At 34.8% G+C, this 18815-nt stretch overlaps 1 protein-coding gene across 1 annotated transcript in view; it reads left to right on the top strand.

The window, feature by feature from the left end:
- CNTNAP2 (contactin associated protein 2) overlaps positions 1–18815 on the top strand; it is a gene marked incomplete at its 3' end in the record, with an annotated part of 2047702 nt that overhangs the window by 1022536 nt on the left and 1006351 nt on the right. The window contains exon 9 of the mRNA XM_080931878.1: positions 17245–17394. Coding sequence (XP_080788004.1) covers positions 17245–17394 — 150 coding nt within the window. The remainder of the gene's footprint in view (positions 1–17244; positions 17395–18815) is intronic.

Raw genomic sequence — 18815 nt, 5'->3', positions numbered from 1 at the left:
TGCTTCAAGTCTCTCATCATTTACTTTGATGCTGGCTACTGGTTTGCTGTATATTGCTTCATTCTCTTTCACCTGACATTCTTGCCCATAGGTATAATCAGCTTCTTATTCTTGCTTAACTTGGCAAATCACATGCACTGAAGAGTTTCTTAATCTTTCTTCTGGAACTGGTATATTCTGTCATGTCAAAGTCTGCTAAATTGTTTTCTTATTTTACTGCCTTTCTGCTTTACACTCCAATCCTAAGAGCTATTCTCAAAATAATGCAATACCTCTCCTTTTCCTGTCCTTTAGCTCCCCAAGTAATTGTTGATGCCTATGGCATAGTTTGTCAATCAGTCTTATCTAGATTAATCAATTTTCCATCTCATCATGCTTTACATTAAAACAATTATTCCTATCCAAAAGTGGTCTATATGTCTGTGTTCTATAAAATACTCTAGTACTTCAGGCATACAGTGAAGAATCACCAAATGGGTGGCAGACACAATATCTGTGGCCATAAATTCCATGTGACTTTCTTTAGGTTCTGAAAACTCAAAACTTGACTCACCTCAAGAGAGAAAATTAGAGGGCTTTGTATGGTTTCTTCCTTTCTGGCCTTTGAAGAAATCTTTCCTCCATTATCAGACAGCTTTGAAGGGTTACCCATTATCCATTAAATAATTAGGATAAAATATGCTAAATACTAAGTGTGAAGCATCTCTGTAATGTTAATATTTTTATACATTTTTTCAAGCACCTTTTGTCTGCAATGGATACTTTCTGGATTAAAAAAGTATTACTCCTAATTTAAAAAAAACACAGCCAGTATTCCTTCTTAAATGCTAATCTGTGACATATTATTTTATCTCATGACCACACTAGATAAAAGCAAATATTTTGGTAACACTTCTAAAGTATCTCTACCTCGTACACACACAAATTTGTTTTTAGAAAAATTTGACAAAATAATAATGCTAAATACTCCACCTCTTCCTTGTTTCACCTCATCTCCATCAAGGTCAATTGTCTTTACCCACAAACTTGGTTTAAAAAAAAAAAGCAGATATCTATTCCCATCAGCCGTTCTGTGTAGCCATCATGTGTCTGCCCAGCATATTTTTTGTGCAAGGCACACCACATCCTCTAACCCTAAGATACCTAAGCTTAAACACTTTAGACATTAATACTAGCTCTGTGAGCACTGGTGCACAAAGAACAGCACCAGGTGTGCAATGGAATGAAAAGACTTGTTTGTAGGATTAGAAATGAAATGAGAGTACACCATTGTCTTGGTCTGTATGAGTTTGTAATGTTACGATTAAGCTTTACAAGGTTCTTACCACTCTGTACATTTGTAAGTCTATGAATGACCATGAAACCATCCTGAGTGTGGACAGATCAAATTGCCAGTAAATATAAAAAGAACTAGGCTAATTTACAAGTAGGTCTCAATTCTACATGAAACAAATAGATCTTAAATGGATCACTAATTGATGTAAATATGTGCAAGTGTTCATGTATAAGGGGTGCATGTACATATATGCTTTTGTACATATGAAGTCAGAGGTCAACTTTCAGTGTTGTATTGTTCCTCTGGAACCATCCACCTTATTTTTGAGACAAAATCTCTTATTGCTATTCAAGCCTTATAGATTAGTCTAGGCTGGCTAGCCAGTAGGTTCCAGGTATGCCCATCTCTACCTCCTCAACACAGGGATTACATGGGCATACCCCAGTGTCCATCCTGTTCCATGGTGTTGGGGATTGAACACAAGTTAGTTTGCACACAATGAGCACACTACCTAACTAAGCTATCTCCTTAGTCTCGTTTAATTAGTTCTGATAAATATACATATGTAACAAAATCATCCACAGGCAAAACATAGAATACTTTCATTACCTCATGAACTTCCTTATACATTCACACTTGCATCCACATTAACTTGGTAGCCACTATTTTGATGCTTTAAATGTTTATTTTTTTTAGTATTTTTGTATGTATGTAATATATTTCTGTGAGTGAAGGATCTAGCATGGTATGACATATATGTGGAAGCAAAGAACAAACCTGGAAATTGATTATCTTCTTCTGTCTTCATGTGAATTCCAGGGATAAAATTGAAGTTTGCCTTTGTGACAAGTTCTTTAACCTGTAGAGTCAACTGGCTGACCTATACTGTTGGGTCTACTATCATAGATTTTCTGTGTTATCAAATGTCATCTAAAAAGTTGTATCATATGCTGCTTTTCAAAATATGTATTTATTTTATTTACATGTGTACTTTTGCTGTCTGCATTGCAAGTATTACTGGAACCAGGAGAAGGCTATGGATCCCCAGACACTGAAGTTACAGACTTTTGTAAGCTGATATGTAGATTATAAGACTAGAAGACAGATCTTCTGTGAGAACAGCATGTGTTGTTAATCCCTGAAGTATCTCTCTAGCCCCTGAAGAACATTAATTTTAAAATTCACATTTTTTCATGCAGCACAATTAAAAAAATTTTAATGATGCTCTTGAGTTGCTGATCCCTTCTTTTCATTAATACAGTATTTTTTATTGTAAATATACTTTACAGATATAAAAGTATTTTCATTTAGGGATTGTTATGAAGGAAAACTGTCAAAATAATTCTGTTAGTATTTGGGCAGCAAGCACTTCAGTTCTAATGGATTAGAAATTAGAAAAAACAGTTGTTGACCAGTAATGTCAGTGTGTTTTGTTTTGTTTAAAAGTTGCCAACGCCCCACCCAAATGGTTGTATGTTTGAATACTCATTCCAGCAGTGCATGAAAGTTCAGTGTCCTGGATTCTACTCAGTAAGTTTAATGGTGATCATTTACATAATGTTAATTTTACTAATAATGAATGGGCTCTGATGTTATCTCATGTCTCCGGCTATGTATTTTTCATCTTCATTTGTAACATGATCTGTGTGCACTTTGGCCTTCTGCATCATTGATATGAAAACATTTTTAGTATATTTCATTATATTCCATTTTCTGATACATGTATTTTAATTATATCCTCCCTATTTCTGTCTTCACTAGAATTTTGATGCTTTAAAAATCTATGAATTTGACCCCTGCTGGACAGTCTCTGCCAAACCAAGGCTTCAAGATATTCTATTCGAAACTTTACAGATTAGGCTTTTGTGTCTAGGTCTAAAATCCATTTAGATTTGAGTGTGTGTGTTTTTGTGTGAGTGTGTGTTCTTTTGATTTTATAAAGTAGAAATCAATATACATTTTCTCTATTTTAAAAAGTAAATTCAGCACAATTAAAAAAAGCAGTCTTAAAATCATATTTTATTTCTCTTTTTGAATTGCATTTATATCTTTGTCAAAAATAGCTGTACACATTGAACATATTATGACAGCATTAGTCTCTTTTTTCTCTGGACCAGCAGAACTTCATTACTAATGTTGAAGCCAAATAATAAATCCTCTAGTCTTCTTCTTTACTTATTATCTCAAGTATTTTAAGGGGTCTCATTGCATTTCTGAATAAATTTGATCACAGTCTTGTCTCCTCATGAAAAGACATACAATAGGGATGCGATTATAGTTTCTACTTATTCTGCTCTTAATTTTCTCTCAATAGTAATTAAATGAGTCAATGGAGAACTCTGAGAACTCCTAAGTAAGTCTAATGCTCAGATGAGTTAAGAACCACTAACTTAGGTTCTTTTGTCTTTGGAAGTAAGATTCTGGATATCTGTAAAAGAGATTCTATGCCTAAGAATCTTACATTAAAGTAAGGCATGGTTGAGCATGCCTATAATTCCAGTTTCCAGCATTTTGGAGGTTGAAGTAAAATTTCATGAGTTTGAGGCCAATCAGAGCTCCACAGAAAACCCTGCAGGGAGAGTGAGATAGGGGTGAGAGGGTCTCCACGTCTGACAGGTTTGTCACATAGAAAATCTCATGTGCTATCCTCTAAAAATAAAGGTTTGAGTCATATATATATATATTCTAAAGTGATCTTCTACCTTTCTGATTCACAGAAAATAATTTTAAAGGTCTCTCTATAGCTAAATATATATATATATATATATATATATATATATATATATATATATATATATATATGTATGTATGTATGTATGTATGTATGTATCTTTCAAGGCCCACTCACATAGGCCAGTAATCCCAGTGCTCTGGAAGCCATGGTAGAAAAATCACAAGTTCAAGAGCAGCTAGGCTACACTATGAGTTCAAGATAGCCTGAAAAAATTAGTGATGCCTGTATAGAAATAAAAAGAAAATGAGAGATGTGACACAGTACTGAAGGGACTTACTTAGGGTGCTCAAAGTCCTAGGTTCAATGAACAATTTCCATATAGTAAATAAAAACAAAATAGACAGGATCTGTGTTTGCCCACCTTCCTTATAGGCTGGATGCTTGGTTTGTCATACAAAAATAGCAATGAAGTAGATTTCCTTATGGAATTTATATACTAAATGGAGCAAATACATGAAACGCTCATTGTCTCAGAGATCTCAGGAATCCAAGTTAGCTGACACTGCTTGTCTTTCTATGGGGCCTCTTTCCTTCACAAATTCTTCCAGCTTTTCCCTAATTCAACCACAGGGGTCCCCAGCTTTTGCCCCTTGGTTGTGTGTTAAGTACCTGTGTCTGTTTTGTTCCATTGCTTGCTGGGCCTCTCTCGAGGGCAGCCATGCTAGGCTCCTGTCTGTTGGCACACCATACCATCAATAAATTATGAAATATGTCATTATTACCTTATAGATCTCTGTAGCAGTCCAAAGATATTTTCAAGGACTTTGGAATGTTCCTCTCAAGACTGAACATTAAACCAAAGCCTGAAAAGTCATCACTGCAATTTTATTTGAATCATTTTCCAACAGATGTTACTTCTTACTTTGTGACTATATTTTAAATACTTTATTTTTTCAATATTCATTAAGCCAGAATTTTCTTCTTGTCTCTAATAAGAGCAACATCTGTTTCTTCTTGTTCAATCAAACCAGGCACCTCAAGAGTCCTACTTTAAAAATAATAGCATTTTGACAACAATGCAGATACAATGCATTTCATTAACATTTTGTATTTGCATCTGAGAGAAGTTTTTCTAACAATTATATGTCAGGGAGATTTTAGAGAAAAATATCAAACAATTTAGTTATTATATGGAAAAATACAAAAAAGAGAAGCTGGAATATGCCTTGACAAACACTGATTTTAAGTTAAGCCTCACTTGGTAAAAATATTCATATTTCAATATGCAGTTGAATTTGTTTGTGAATCACTAAGTAATTGGAGACCTATAGTATAAAGGAGCAACAAGCAAAATGATTCAAAAATTAAGTAAAAACATAAAGTAATAGATAGATAGATAGATAGATAGATAGATAGATAGATAGATAGATAGATAGATGATAGATAGATAGGCAGCAGACAGGCAGATAGGCAGATAAGCAGACAGGCAGGAACATGTGCTATCGAGATTTACATAGGCTAGAGACAGGCTAAAGCTATTTTGGAAGACATAACCTCAGTTGAGAAAACTGAGTTACCAGATTGGCTTGTGGGTAAATCTGTGTTACATATTTTGGTTGGTGATTTATGGGTACATGAGTGAGTGTATGTGAAGATCACTATGGCAGTGTTGTTCCTAGGTCAGTGATCACAGGGTGCACAAGATGTTAGGCTAAGTAAACAATGAAGAGCAAGCCAGTAAGCAACAATCCTCCATGACTGTGGATCAGCTCCTGCCTACGAGCCCCTACCCTTTTTGAGTTTCTGCCCTGATATCTCTCAACAATGGAGTGCAACCACTCTGAAAACTGTTCTGGCAGTTCCTCAGAAAATTGGACACCTGAAGACCTAGCTATACTCCTCCTGAGCATATGCCCAAAAGACACTCCAACATATAACAAGGACAGAGGCTCCACCATGTTCATAGCAGCCTTATTTATAACGTCCAGAAGCTGGAAATAATCCAGATGCCTTTCAACAGAGAAATTGATACAGAAACTGTTGTACATTTATACAGTGGAGTACTACTCAGATATTAGAAACAATGACTTCACAAAATTCCTAGGCAATTGGATGGAACTAGATGCTATCATCCTTATTGATGTAACCCAGTAACCAAAAAAAAAAAAAAAAAAATACATTGTTTGTACCTACTGATATGCAAATATTAACCCTAAAAGCTCTGAATTCCCATGTTTCAATAGAATCAGTTGATTCTCTGGAGTAAAATTTCTTGAGTTCTTTTTTTATATATTGGAAGTTAGCCCCCTATCAGATGTAGGGTTGTAAAAATGTGTAAAGATTCTTTCCCAATTTGTTGGTTGCCATTTTGTCTTTTGGTAGTGTACTTTGACTTACAAAAGCATTGAAATGTTATGAGGTCCCATTTGTCGATTCTACACCTTAGAACATAAGCCATTGGTTCTGTTTGGGAAATTTTCCCCTGCGCCTACATGTTATAAGCTCTTTCCCACTTTCCCTACTAGTAGTTCCAGTATACTTTGAATTTATGTGGAGTTCCTTAATCCACTTGGCCTTGAGCTTTGTAATGAGATAAAACTGGATGTATTAGAGTAAATTTTATATATCCAGCCACTTTGCTGAAGTTGTTTATCAGCTGTAGTTCTATGGTGAAATTTTTAGGGTCACTTAAGTATACTATTATATCATCTGCAAAGAGTGATATTTTGAATTCATCCTTTTCTAATTTGTACCTTTTTACTTCCTTTTCTTTTCTAATTGCTCTGTCCAGGACTTTCAGTATTATATTGTATAAGTAGGAAGAGAGTGGGCAGTCTTGTCTAGTCCCTGATTTTCATGGGATTGATTCAAATTTCTCACCATTTTGTTTGATGTTGGCTCCTGGTTTTCTATATATTGCCTTTACTATGTTTAGTTATGGGCCTTAAATTCCTGATCTTTATACGACTTTTAACTTAAAAGGGTGTTGAATTTTGTCAAATGTTTTCTCAGTATCTAATGAGGTGATCATTTTGTTTTTTTTTCCTTTGTGTTTGCCTATTTTTGATTATGTTGATAGATTTCTGTATACTGAAACATCCCTGCATCCCTGTGATCAAGCCTACTTGTTCATGATGGTTGATCTTTTTGATGTGTTTTTGGATTCTGTTTGCAAAACTTTTGCTGAGTATTTTTTGCATCAATGTTCATAAGGGATATTGGTCTCAAGTTCTTTTTCTTTGTTGGATCTTGTCTGGGTTAGGTATGGGTATAATTTTGGCTTCATAGAAAAAATGCATAGTGTTTCTTCTGCTTCTCTTTTGTGGAATAGTTTAGAAATATTGGTACTAGGTTTTGAACAAAGGATTGATAGAATTCTGCACTGAACCCATCTGTTCCAATAATTGTTTTTGGGAGAGGTGGGATGCTTTTGATGACTGCTTCTATTTCTTTAGGGTTTATGGTGCTGTTTCGATGATATATATGATCCTGATTTAACTTTAGAACCTGGTATCTGTGTGGAAAACTGTGTATTTCCTCTAGATTTTCCAATTTTGTTTAGTATAGGCTTTTGGAGTAGGATCTGATGATTTCTTGAATTTCCTCAGTTTCTGTTGTTATGTCTCCTTTTTCATTTCTGATTTTGTTCATTTGGATAATCTCACTGCATCCTCTAGTTAGACTGGCTAAGTTTTTATTAATCATCTTGATTTTCTTAAAGAACCATCTCCTTGTTTTGTTAATTGTTTGTATAATCATTTTGTTTTCTACATGGTTGATTTCTACCCTAAGTTTGACTATTTTTTTCCATCTTCTCCTCTTGAATGTATTTGCCTTTTTTGTTTTAGAGCTTTCAAGTGTGATCTCAAGCTTCTAGTATATGCTTTCTCCAAATTTGTATGGAGGCACTCGGAGCTATGAGTTTTCCTCTTAGCAACATCTTCATTGTATTGTATAAGTTTGGGTATATTATGCTGTAATTTACAATAATTTCCAAAAGTCTTTAATTTCTTTCTTTATATCTTCCTTGACCAAGTTATTATTGAGTAGAGCATTGTTCAGCTTTTATGTGTATGTGCACTTTCATTTGTTTTTGCTATTATTGAAGACCAGCCTTTGTCTGTGGCAATCAAACAAAATGCACGGGGTTATTTCAATATTCTTTAGCTATTGAGGCCTGTTTTGTGATCAATTATATGATCAATTTTGGACAAGGTACTATGAGGTGATAATAAGGTATATTCTTTTCTTTTAGGATAAAATGTTCTATAGATATCTGTTAAATCTATTTGGTTCATAACATCTGTCAGTTTCACTATATCTCTGTTTAGTTTCTTTTTATATGAGCTTTCCTTTGCTGACAGTAGGGTGTTGAAATCTTCCACGATTATTGTATGTGGTACAATACATGCTTTTGGCCTTTGTTAAGTTTCTTTTATGAATGGGGGTACCCTTGCATTTAAAGCATATATGTTCAGATTGAGAGTTCATCTTGATAGATTTTTTTTCCTTTCATGAATATGAATTATCTTTTCTTATTCTTTTTTTTTGGTTGAAAGTCAATTTTATTCAATAGTAGTATGGCTACTCCAGGTTGCTTTTTGGGGCCATTTGCTTGGATTTTTTTTCCCTTTTACTCTGAGGTATTGAGTGTCTTTTTCACCGAGGTTTGGTTCCTCTATAGAGCAAAATGTAGTGTCCCGTTTACATAATCAGTCTGTTAGTTTATGTTTCTTTATTGGAAAATAGAGTCCATTGATGTTAAGAGATATTAAAGAAAAGTGATTGTGGTTTCCTGTTGTGTTTTTTTAGAGGTGGAATTATGTTTGTGTTGCTATCTTCTTTTGTTTTTTTTTTTGCAAGAAGATTATTTTCTTGGTTTTTCATATAATTTCATTTTCTTCCTTGTGTTGTAGTTTTTCATTTATTATCCTTTATAGGGCTGGATTTGTAGAAAGATGTTGTGTAAATTTGGTTTTGTCATGGAATATCTTGGTTTCTTCATCTATGTCAATTTCTAGATATAATATTTCTAGATATAATAACCTGGTCTTGCATTTGTGTTCTCTTAGGATCTGCACATCAGCTCAGTATCTTGCAGCTTTCATAGTCTCTGATGAGAATGCTAGTGTAATTCTGATCGGTCTGCCTTTTTATATTTCTTAACCTTTTTCCCTTATTTCTTTTAATTTTCTTTCTTTTGTGCACTTTGTCTTTTGATTATTATGTGTGGGAAGGAGTTTCTTTTCTGGTCCAGTCTAGCTGGAGTTCTGTAAGTTTCCAGTATGTTCATGGCCATCTCTTTCTTAGGTTATGAAAGTTTTCTTGTATAATTTTTGAAGATATTTACTGGCCCTTTAAGTTGGGTTTCTTTGCTCTCTTGTATACCTATTATCCTTAGGTTTGGTCTTCTCATTGTGTCTTGAATTTCCTGGATGTTTTGGGTTAGGAGCTTTCTCCATTTTTCAATTCTTGTGACTGTTGTCTTGATGTTTTCAACTGTATCTTCTGTCTCTGAGACTCTCTCTTCTATCTCTTGTGTTATGTTGGTGATGCTTCCATCTGTGACTTCTTATATCTTTCCTAGGTGTTCTTTTTCTAGGGTTGTTGCCATTTTTTGTTGTTGTTGTTTCTATTTCAAATTTTAGATCCTGGGTGGATTTTTTCAATTATTTCACTTGTTTGTTTGTGTTTTCCTGTAATTCTTTGAGGGATTTTTGTGTTTCTACTTCAAGGCTTCTACCTGCTTACCTGTGTTCTATATTTCTTTAAGGGAGTTATATATGTCCTTCCTAAAGTCTTCTGTGATCATTATGGGATGTTATTTTACATATGAATCTTGCTTTTCTGGTGTGATGGGATATCTAGGACTTGCTGTAGTGGAAAATCTGGGTTTTGATGACGGCAGGTAGCCTTGGTTTCTGTTGTTTATGTTTTTCTGCTTGCCTCTCACCAACTTGTTATTTCTAGTGCTACCTGCTCTTGCTGTCCCAGTATGGATCCTATCCCTCCTACTATCCTGGCTGTGTCAGAACTCCTCAGAGTGCAGTTGTCTCCGTGATCCTGTGATCCTGAGATTCTGGGTGTATCAGAGCTACTACATGTCAAGCTGCCTCTGGGATTCTTAAATCCTGGTGTGACCAAGCTCCTGAGATCCAGTTGTATCATCACTCCTTGGAGTCAAGCTTTCTCTTTGTGTTACAGGAGTGGGTGAGGAGCCAGAATACTGGGTTTGTTCTAGGCATAGGTGCAAGCTAGAAGGAACCTGTATCATTGACTAGGTGCACATTTGTCCCTGGTTCCTGTGAGCATCCGGGTTATGGTTATGCTGGGTATTGGAAAAGATGTTGTGGCCTTAACTGTAATCTTGAGTGTGTAAGAACTCCTGTGAACCTGGGTGTGTCTGATCTCCTGGGAGTCAACCTTCCTCTGTGATCCTGTGATCCTTGGATCCTGGGCATTCATAGCACCTGGGAGTCAGGTTTCCTCTGGGTTTAATAGGAGTGGGTGCAGAGCCAGCACCCCATTTCTGTTCTGCATGTAGTTTCAAACTGGAAGTAACCTGTGTCACTGGCTGTGTGGGGGTTCCTGTGTCTCTGGATCCTCGGAGTCCCAGTTACTCACATATTTGGGCAGTTGTTGTGGCCTCCTCACTTGAGATCCTGGGCGTGTTAGACTACTTCGATATTGGCCTTCCTGAGTTTGTAATTTTGTCTTGTAATTTTCTAAATCCCTGTTTTATATAAACTTGTTCATGCTCATTTGTGGCTGAACAAATGGCTACGGGTAGAGGGACATGGCAAAGTCTATGGCATCCTTTCCACTCTTATTAGGTTGTGAAAGGCTAAAATCTAAAAACTGGAAATGCTATGATTTCGAGGTCCAAGGTCTGTTTTGTCAGCTCAGCTCTGTAAACTAACATGGCAGAATCAAGGTCATGGGTCCTCATTATAAAATGGAAAGGTAAATAAGAGGTATCCTTATTCTAAGTGTCACACAGTATAAAGCTGATTTAAACAAATAATTGTGAACAATGTGAAATGTTCCCAATGAAAAAGTTTCAAAAATTTCTCTATCCAACCTTGGTTATAAAATGTTCATTCAAAATGCCTTTTTAAGAAGTGAAAATATTAATATAAAACTATATTGAAAGACACACTATTTCAACACTACAGAAACACAATGACACAAATGATTGACTCTTGGCAGATGAAATTGATGGTAGCTTTGTTTATTCCTCGCCTGAATGGTTTAGGAGGGTATCTCTGGAACAGAGTTACTCTGTAGATGTGGTGGAAATGGAAGGGCATATGTATGGCCTTTTAGATTACAGATGGTCAAGGACTCTATGAAGGGTATGCTATGAGTTCTTCTTTTAATTTTTATTTAACCTCTGCCTTAGGCTTATAGTGCTGTGATAAAATAATATATTTAAAGACAATTTGGGTAGAAATGGTATATCTGACCTATACTAGCACCTTATAGTCTATCATCATAGAAAGTCTGGGCAGGAACTGAAGATAGGAGCCTAGAGACCAAAACTGAAGCAAAAGCCATGGAGGAATGCTGCTTAATAGCTTCTACCTTATGGCTTGTTCAGTGGTTATAATATAGTCATACACACACACACACACACACACACACACACACACACACACACACACACACACACACTGTAGAAGCACTGGCCATGATAGTACCACCCATAATGAGTTTGACCCTCCCACACAATTATTTTCAAGAAAATGCTACAGAAGAAGATGCCTACATTTTCTCAATTGTGACTCCCTCTTCTCATCTAATATCAGGTTGAAAAAAGAAACAACAAAAACAAAACAAAACAACAACAACAACAAAGAACATCCAGGACAATTGCAAAATGATTCCAAACTCTTGAGCAACATAACTAAGGTCCCATTCCAAGCGCCATACTTACCCACTATCGGGCACTTATATTTTATTAAACTCAGTCCTTCTGCTATATACTGCAGATGATAATATTTCAAGATTTTATGAAGTCTAAATGAGGCAAATGCAAGTAAAGTACTCATCAGCATGGTTAGCTCACAGAACTCAGAATAGTACATCTATAAATACTCACATATGCAGAGATCATAAATTGGATTTCTCTCTGGAGAAAACCCTCAGGCTATTACTTTTTATAACATTTGGACAAAGAAAATAGAAAAGAAACAGCATATTTGATTTTCAGCAACTTGGTCATCCTGGCTGTACTATGAATGAATTTCATTATATTCAGGAGCCCCTTCCTCTCAAAGATCACTGAAGCAGAGCTATTAGTGATTACCAGTAAATGTTCCAAATAATAATTGGAATTAAAATAAGTTGAAACCGCAGTTTAAACTCAGACATAGAGGTGTTCACAGTAAACAAAGCTCCTGGAATCTGAGGTCCAGTTTCTCTGCTCATTATGTTTCTTGAGAAAAATAAAATAACCTTTTATTTTTAATCTGATTAGACTAATGGGCCTTTTGTTGTGAACACTGTGGGTGGTGATGTCACACATTATACTTCAGTTCCCGTGATGCAGTTTTCACAGGGATTTTTCTGAAAAGCTTTTGGTTATCCATGTATAACAGTTAAAAATATGTGACTTTTGTGCTTGAATGACTTTGTAGGACTGTGTTTGAATTAGTGATTACATATTTGTAATAATTGTGTCCTTGACACCTGTGTCCCCAAAATATGTTTCAGGAAAATATTCAGCAAACTTTAAAGACAAAATCCAAAACCAAATTCAAAACCATGCATCCTATCCCATTTGGTGCTGGAAGGAAAATTTTAATGTGAAAGTACATCCTTTGTGGCATCTCTCATGAAGGAGAACCCAACGGGACCTACTATAGAAAGAAGTGTTTTGGATATACTACTGGTACCTGAGGATAACTGATTTTTTTTTAAGAAAAAGTCCACAGCTACATGGTAATTTTACATTACTAATGGTTTGTTTGATTTGCTCTTCATTAATGTTTGAAAGGCAAAAAACAAAATGATTCGAAAATTATTATGGGCAGGTATAAGTATGGGAAAGAGAGACTTCTTGCAATAAAAAGAACATAAGCTAGCCCCATTCTTTTTTGCCTTGAGGAAATGTGACTTATCAGTTTGATAATCAGTATGATATCAAAATAATCATACCAACCTAGAGGAATTTAGGGACATACACACTATTTTATATTGGTGAAGAGCATACAAGGAGAAAGATGTAAGACAGGAAAGTAGCAAAATCGTAAAAGTGGTTCTTTGATAACTTGTTTGCTATTTTGTATAGCTGGACCCAATCCCCTGGAGATTTTCTGAGAGTAGTGACCACTGGCCCTAACATACAGGATTCTTTTAGCAGACACTCCCATGTTCATGTCATCTGAAACCATCAAAATGTGTAAGGGTTGGCTGAAGCTGGCAGTCAGTGAGATATGAGGATATGGTTCTTTGAATAACTGAGTAATTGGGGTGTCAATTGCAGATGTTTTGACAAAACAAATTTCTGAGATGCATTAACATTGAAACAGACTACGTAACAAGAGCAAAGTCTCATCTGTGAGACTGATGTGCTATGCTCAGCATCTGCCCTTAAAATATGAATGTCTCTAGCACAGAAGCCACATTGTACCTGTTCCAACTCATCACTCAGAATCATTCCGTTATTTCTTCATTCATAACATATACATGGTACTGTTTGAAATGTTAAATATTTATCAAGCCAATAAAACAGTAACAAAAAAACAGAAAGCATGTATTACAAAGCAGGGATTAAGGGGTTGTTGCAGTAGTTTAAGAGCACTTACTTCTCTTTCAGAGGACCATCATATAGTTCCCAGAACCCATTTAGTTGCTCACAACTACTTGCAATTCAATTTTCAGGAAATATGATGATCACTTCCAGCCTCCCCAGACACTCTACACGCGTGGGGTATATACATGTAGGCAGGAAAGTCATATGCATAAAAGACACAAATGCATTTTTCTTTAAAAGTAGAAGAAGCAAAGGAACAGATAAATGAACACAATATAGACTTGATCACTACAAGTTACGTGACAAAAAAACTAAAGTTTCTGAAATGTCATTTGGTACACAAGGTCAGGAAGGGTCTCTATATCAGACACATCTACGCAGTCTATGGTGAAGGAATAAAATCACACAGACACTACACAGAAGGCATTCCAGATGGAACACTTGACAACTCAGTCACCATTAGACCTTTGGCCAGTGCTGCTGTTGAGCCCAGAAGCAACAGAAAATTATACTAAGAGAAATGTCATAAACCTGCTTACATTTTCAAAAGATGGTTAGACCATTGATGGAAAATTTAGACTGTAATTAAAAGAACAAAAACAAGAAAAGCATTAAAGTAGTAATTTAATACTCTACATTGATATCTAGGTATATCCATCTAGAGTTTTTAGTGAAATACAAGTGATTGTTTGCATGTGTGTACGCTATGAATATTATATGGCAATGTGTAAAAAATATTTTTCAAGTGTGTTGACATATCTGAATGTTTAATGTGCTTTATATATGCACTAATTTAAACTATATATTCAACAATTTGAGAATTTATGCTCATCCCTTAAAAGCAGTTTGTTTTGTTCTTCTTTGCAGCAAAATGTGCTCACTATCACTAAATCAACTGTTTGATCCTGAGAGAATGTATGAGATATTGTTACTTGTACTAATATTTGCTATTAGTAAATGCTGTAGACATGGGACTGTCATTTAAGTTACAATAAGATCCCAGTTTTTTTCTTTAAAATAGCATTTTATGGATGGTATAAAGCAGCAGTTAATTCACAGTCTTACTGAAAATGACCATAGAGTTGATATCTCAGCACTGTGGCCAGATTGTCTACTACATCTGTCTGCCTTAGTTATTGTTGGGCCAGTGAGAGGCAAAATACTGGCCTTAAGTGTATTCCCATGAAACTTTGTATGAACACTAAAACTTGGATTTATGAAATTTCCTCCCATTTCTAAAACATACTAATTGGCATATATTCTTTCTTTTTAAATTTTTTCAACCACTTAATAAAAGAAGAATTCTCAATACATACTTAATATAAAAACAAAAAGACACACGCTGGATGTGGCCCACACAGAGGTTTACAGACTCCTGGTATTAAATGATTAAGGACCTAGATCATTAATCTGTGTCATTGATTTACTCTAACTCTAGTTTTAAACATTTGCATTGGCTAGTCTGGCCTTCTCTGTTGTGAAAAGGAAGTGCATCTTCAAGGACATCCTCCTGGTTGACTCATACATCTAGTAAAGACCAGAACAAAGCCTCTTCCTCTTCATGGCATTGACCTTCTCAAGGTCAAATCAAACCCTCGGACTTCCAGTGTTCTTGGACCTCCCTCCAGATGCTCTCCTCTAGTGTCTGCTCTTCTGTCAGCAGCTAATTTTCTAATTATTTACAGTAAAATGAACACAAACTAAACAATGCATGTTGCCTCCCTATACCATGTGTTAAGAAATAATAGAAAATAAATTTGAGATGTGGACATTGTGCATTTATATTATTACATTTTTAAATAAAATATAGCCTAGTCAGTTACCCTGCTGGCTGGTATATAAATGATCAGATAATGTTTATTTCTGGTGATTATCAGTGCTTAGTTGCTGTTCCAACTACACATGGATACATTTCTTTAGAATTTAATTTCTATAAACTGTATTGTATAGATGTGGCTATTGAAAAACACATTACATACAAAAAACATTTTAAATTGTTAAAGTAGGGAGAGGTATTAACTCAGCACTATAAATTTACTTCTATCTCAGAATGAGATCTAACTAAACTAACTAGAAAATAAGTTATTAAATTAAAAAGTTTTCCTAAATGACTTTGTTCAAAACAGGCTCTTCCCCAACTATGTCAGCAGCACTCTGTGTTTCTTTTAAGTTTCTGATAATTTATGACTATTCAGTACGACAGAAGAAAGTACCATCTACAATATTAGGGAAATATCAGAGAATACAAAGCACAACTACTACTGTGTTTTTTAGAGGAATACTTACATAAAATATATATAAATTATATAAACATATATATACATACTGTATATTTGTATATGTACATATCTGTATGTGCAAATACATATGTAATTATAAAATTATATGTAAAAATGTATATTATATATTTATATAATATGTACATGTATTTTAATATATTAACATATGCTATAATTATTAATATATTTTATATTCTATTTATCATGAATTTATTTCACATTATATTTATTATATGTATTATATAATATATGTTTTAATTAAAATACAATATGTGATATATATTTTATATATTATATACATATGTTTTTCTATAAATACATGTGTAAATAGGTAACACATTATTTATATTATAATATAAGATTTATATATAAATTATGTTATGAATTATGTAAATCATGTTATATATAAATACATACATAACATTTGCTTCTAAATATTTAAGTCTATTGATATTTAAAATTGTGTTTAAGGTTTAGAGAAAGAGCTCAGTGGGTAAAGCAGTGTCCTAGTGTTTCTATTACTTTGACCAAACACCATGACCGAAAAGCAAGTTGGGAGAAAAGGATTTATCTGTTTTACACTTCCATATTACTGTTCACTGTTGAAAGAATTCATGACAGGAACTCTAAACAGAACAGTATCCTGGAGACAGGTGGAGATGCAGAGGCCATGGAGGGCGGTCCCCCATTAATAATGATTTGAGAAAATGACGTACAGCTGCATCTCAAGGAGGCATTTCCTCACATGAGGCTCTCTTCTCCCTGATGACTCTAGGTTGTGTCAAGTCGACATGCACAACTAGCCAGTGCAGGTACACACCTCTCTTGAGGAGTCCCACAGTTCTGTTTTCCTACAACACAAATCAGAGGATAGCTCACCCACTGTCTATAACTCCACTTGCCTCTGTGAGCAATCTCATTCAGCATGCCTCTGAATATTTAAAAAATGTTGTCTTTATTCCTATCAAATTTAAACTGTGTACCTTTCAGCCACAGGAATTTCCTGAGATATTACAGACAAATGTAAATAAGTTTGTATTCCAAAGAGACCAGAAACGAAATGGAAATGAATTACCCAAGTAAGAGAGATAATAGCTAAGTTTCTGTAATACTCTGTTTCATATTACTTTATCCAAACATCAAATTAAACTCTATTAATTTAATACAACTGTGATTTTTTTAAAATGAAAATATTATAATGTATAAAAATTGTATTTAACTACACCAACTTAAGAAGTTTTCATTTTCTACCTTCCAGGCTCTGGGTTGAATGATGGGCAGTGGCATGAGGTTCGTTTCCTGGCCAAGGAAAACTTCGCAGTCCTCACCATTGATGGAGATGAAGCATCAGCAGTTCGGACCAATAGTCCTCTCCAAGTGAAGACTGGCGAGAAATACTTCTTTGGAGGTAGGAACGCCTTGATTTAGGTTAGCCAACATTTAAAAAAAAGAAAGAAAACTTTCCATAAGTTCACCAAGTATTTTTTATTTAACCCAAGGAACCCAGTAGGTCTTACAATAAGAGAAACAAATTTCAGTGCATTAAAACGTTATAGAAATGGCTGGCCACCATACTGATATTAATGTGTTTGAACCCTATCCTTGGAAACAAAATTTTAAAACATAAAACATGAGAGTCTTTTAAATTCCCACTGTCTGCTAAGACCAGTGACTTTACTATAGATTGGATACTTGTTGTATAATAAGTTCTCCCAAACCTTAGTCAATGATCAAATATATTATATGAACATATATTCCTATCCTGCCGTGTGCATCTTATTATCTGAAATTGTTAGAGTAATTCTTCCTGAGAGTATCTATATTGTCTGTCCGGTTTCGTGCAATATTTCCTTAATCCTAGAGATCTTCCTGATAGATGGCAAATAGTAAATAAAAATTGTGAATGAATTAGTAAACCTTGTAAAATAAAATAAAGATAAATATTTTATATTAAATTGTCTGAAAAAAAGAAATACATATCCTGGCAGACATTTGTTCCTGAATATAAATAAGACCATGTGCTTCCTATGTAGGGAGTTCCATGTGTGGTGAGATTTTGGGAAAGGATAACTTAGAGAAATAAGCCCTGAGTTTGCCCTGAGTCATTACATTAATCCATAGTTTTTGTTGTGTATCCACAACACATGTTTTAAAGGTTCTCACTGAATCTTTGATGAATCAATGAAAGTAAGACAAGATGTCTTCTGAGTGAAGAAATGTGGATGATTAACAGAAGCAAAAGCCATTCATTCATAAACTGGTTTCCCTATAAATAGATATTGAACATGGCTTTAAGCCAAGCATTCCATGGTTGTTGTAGTAAATGAATTTCAGCTGTCAGAAGCATTTCACAATCTTGTCTGGAATGCCACTGATCATGGATGAGGTCACCAAAGGCCTATAGTAGTGTCTATCCATCTCAATCCAGGAGATAGGCAAACTATTGGAGCCTCACATTTATGGTATAGATTCCAGGATGTAGTGTGCTGTATTTCATTGCTTTATACATCTGAGTTTTCAAAACCCTGTCAGGAGGATCTGGAGTTCCTCTTAGGTCTTTGTTCTGCCTCTAAGATATGCAGCCAGCATATGATTATGATTATTTATTATTATTATTATTATTATTATATTTTCATCAACTGAGTCCTCCAAGTAAAAAAATTTGCAACTCTGAAATTCAGGCCTAAATGCTAGAATTTTAATGTACAGGGTGAGATACTGAGACACTGAAGAACTATAAGCCACAAAAGCTGCAAGTAATTCTGTGACATATGTACTTAAGAACAGGATGCAGATAAACTTGAACCAATGCCTACCATGCCCACATTG

This window comes from Micromys minutus (assembly GCF_963924665.1).
Source record: "Micromys minutus genome assembly, chromosome: 18".
Classification (NCBI taxonomy): domain Eukaryota; kingdom Metazoa; phylum Chordata; class Mammalia; order Rodentia; family Muridae; genus Micromys; species Micromys minutus.
This window is presented reverse-complemented; position numbering and strand designations above follow the sequence as displayed.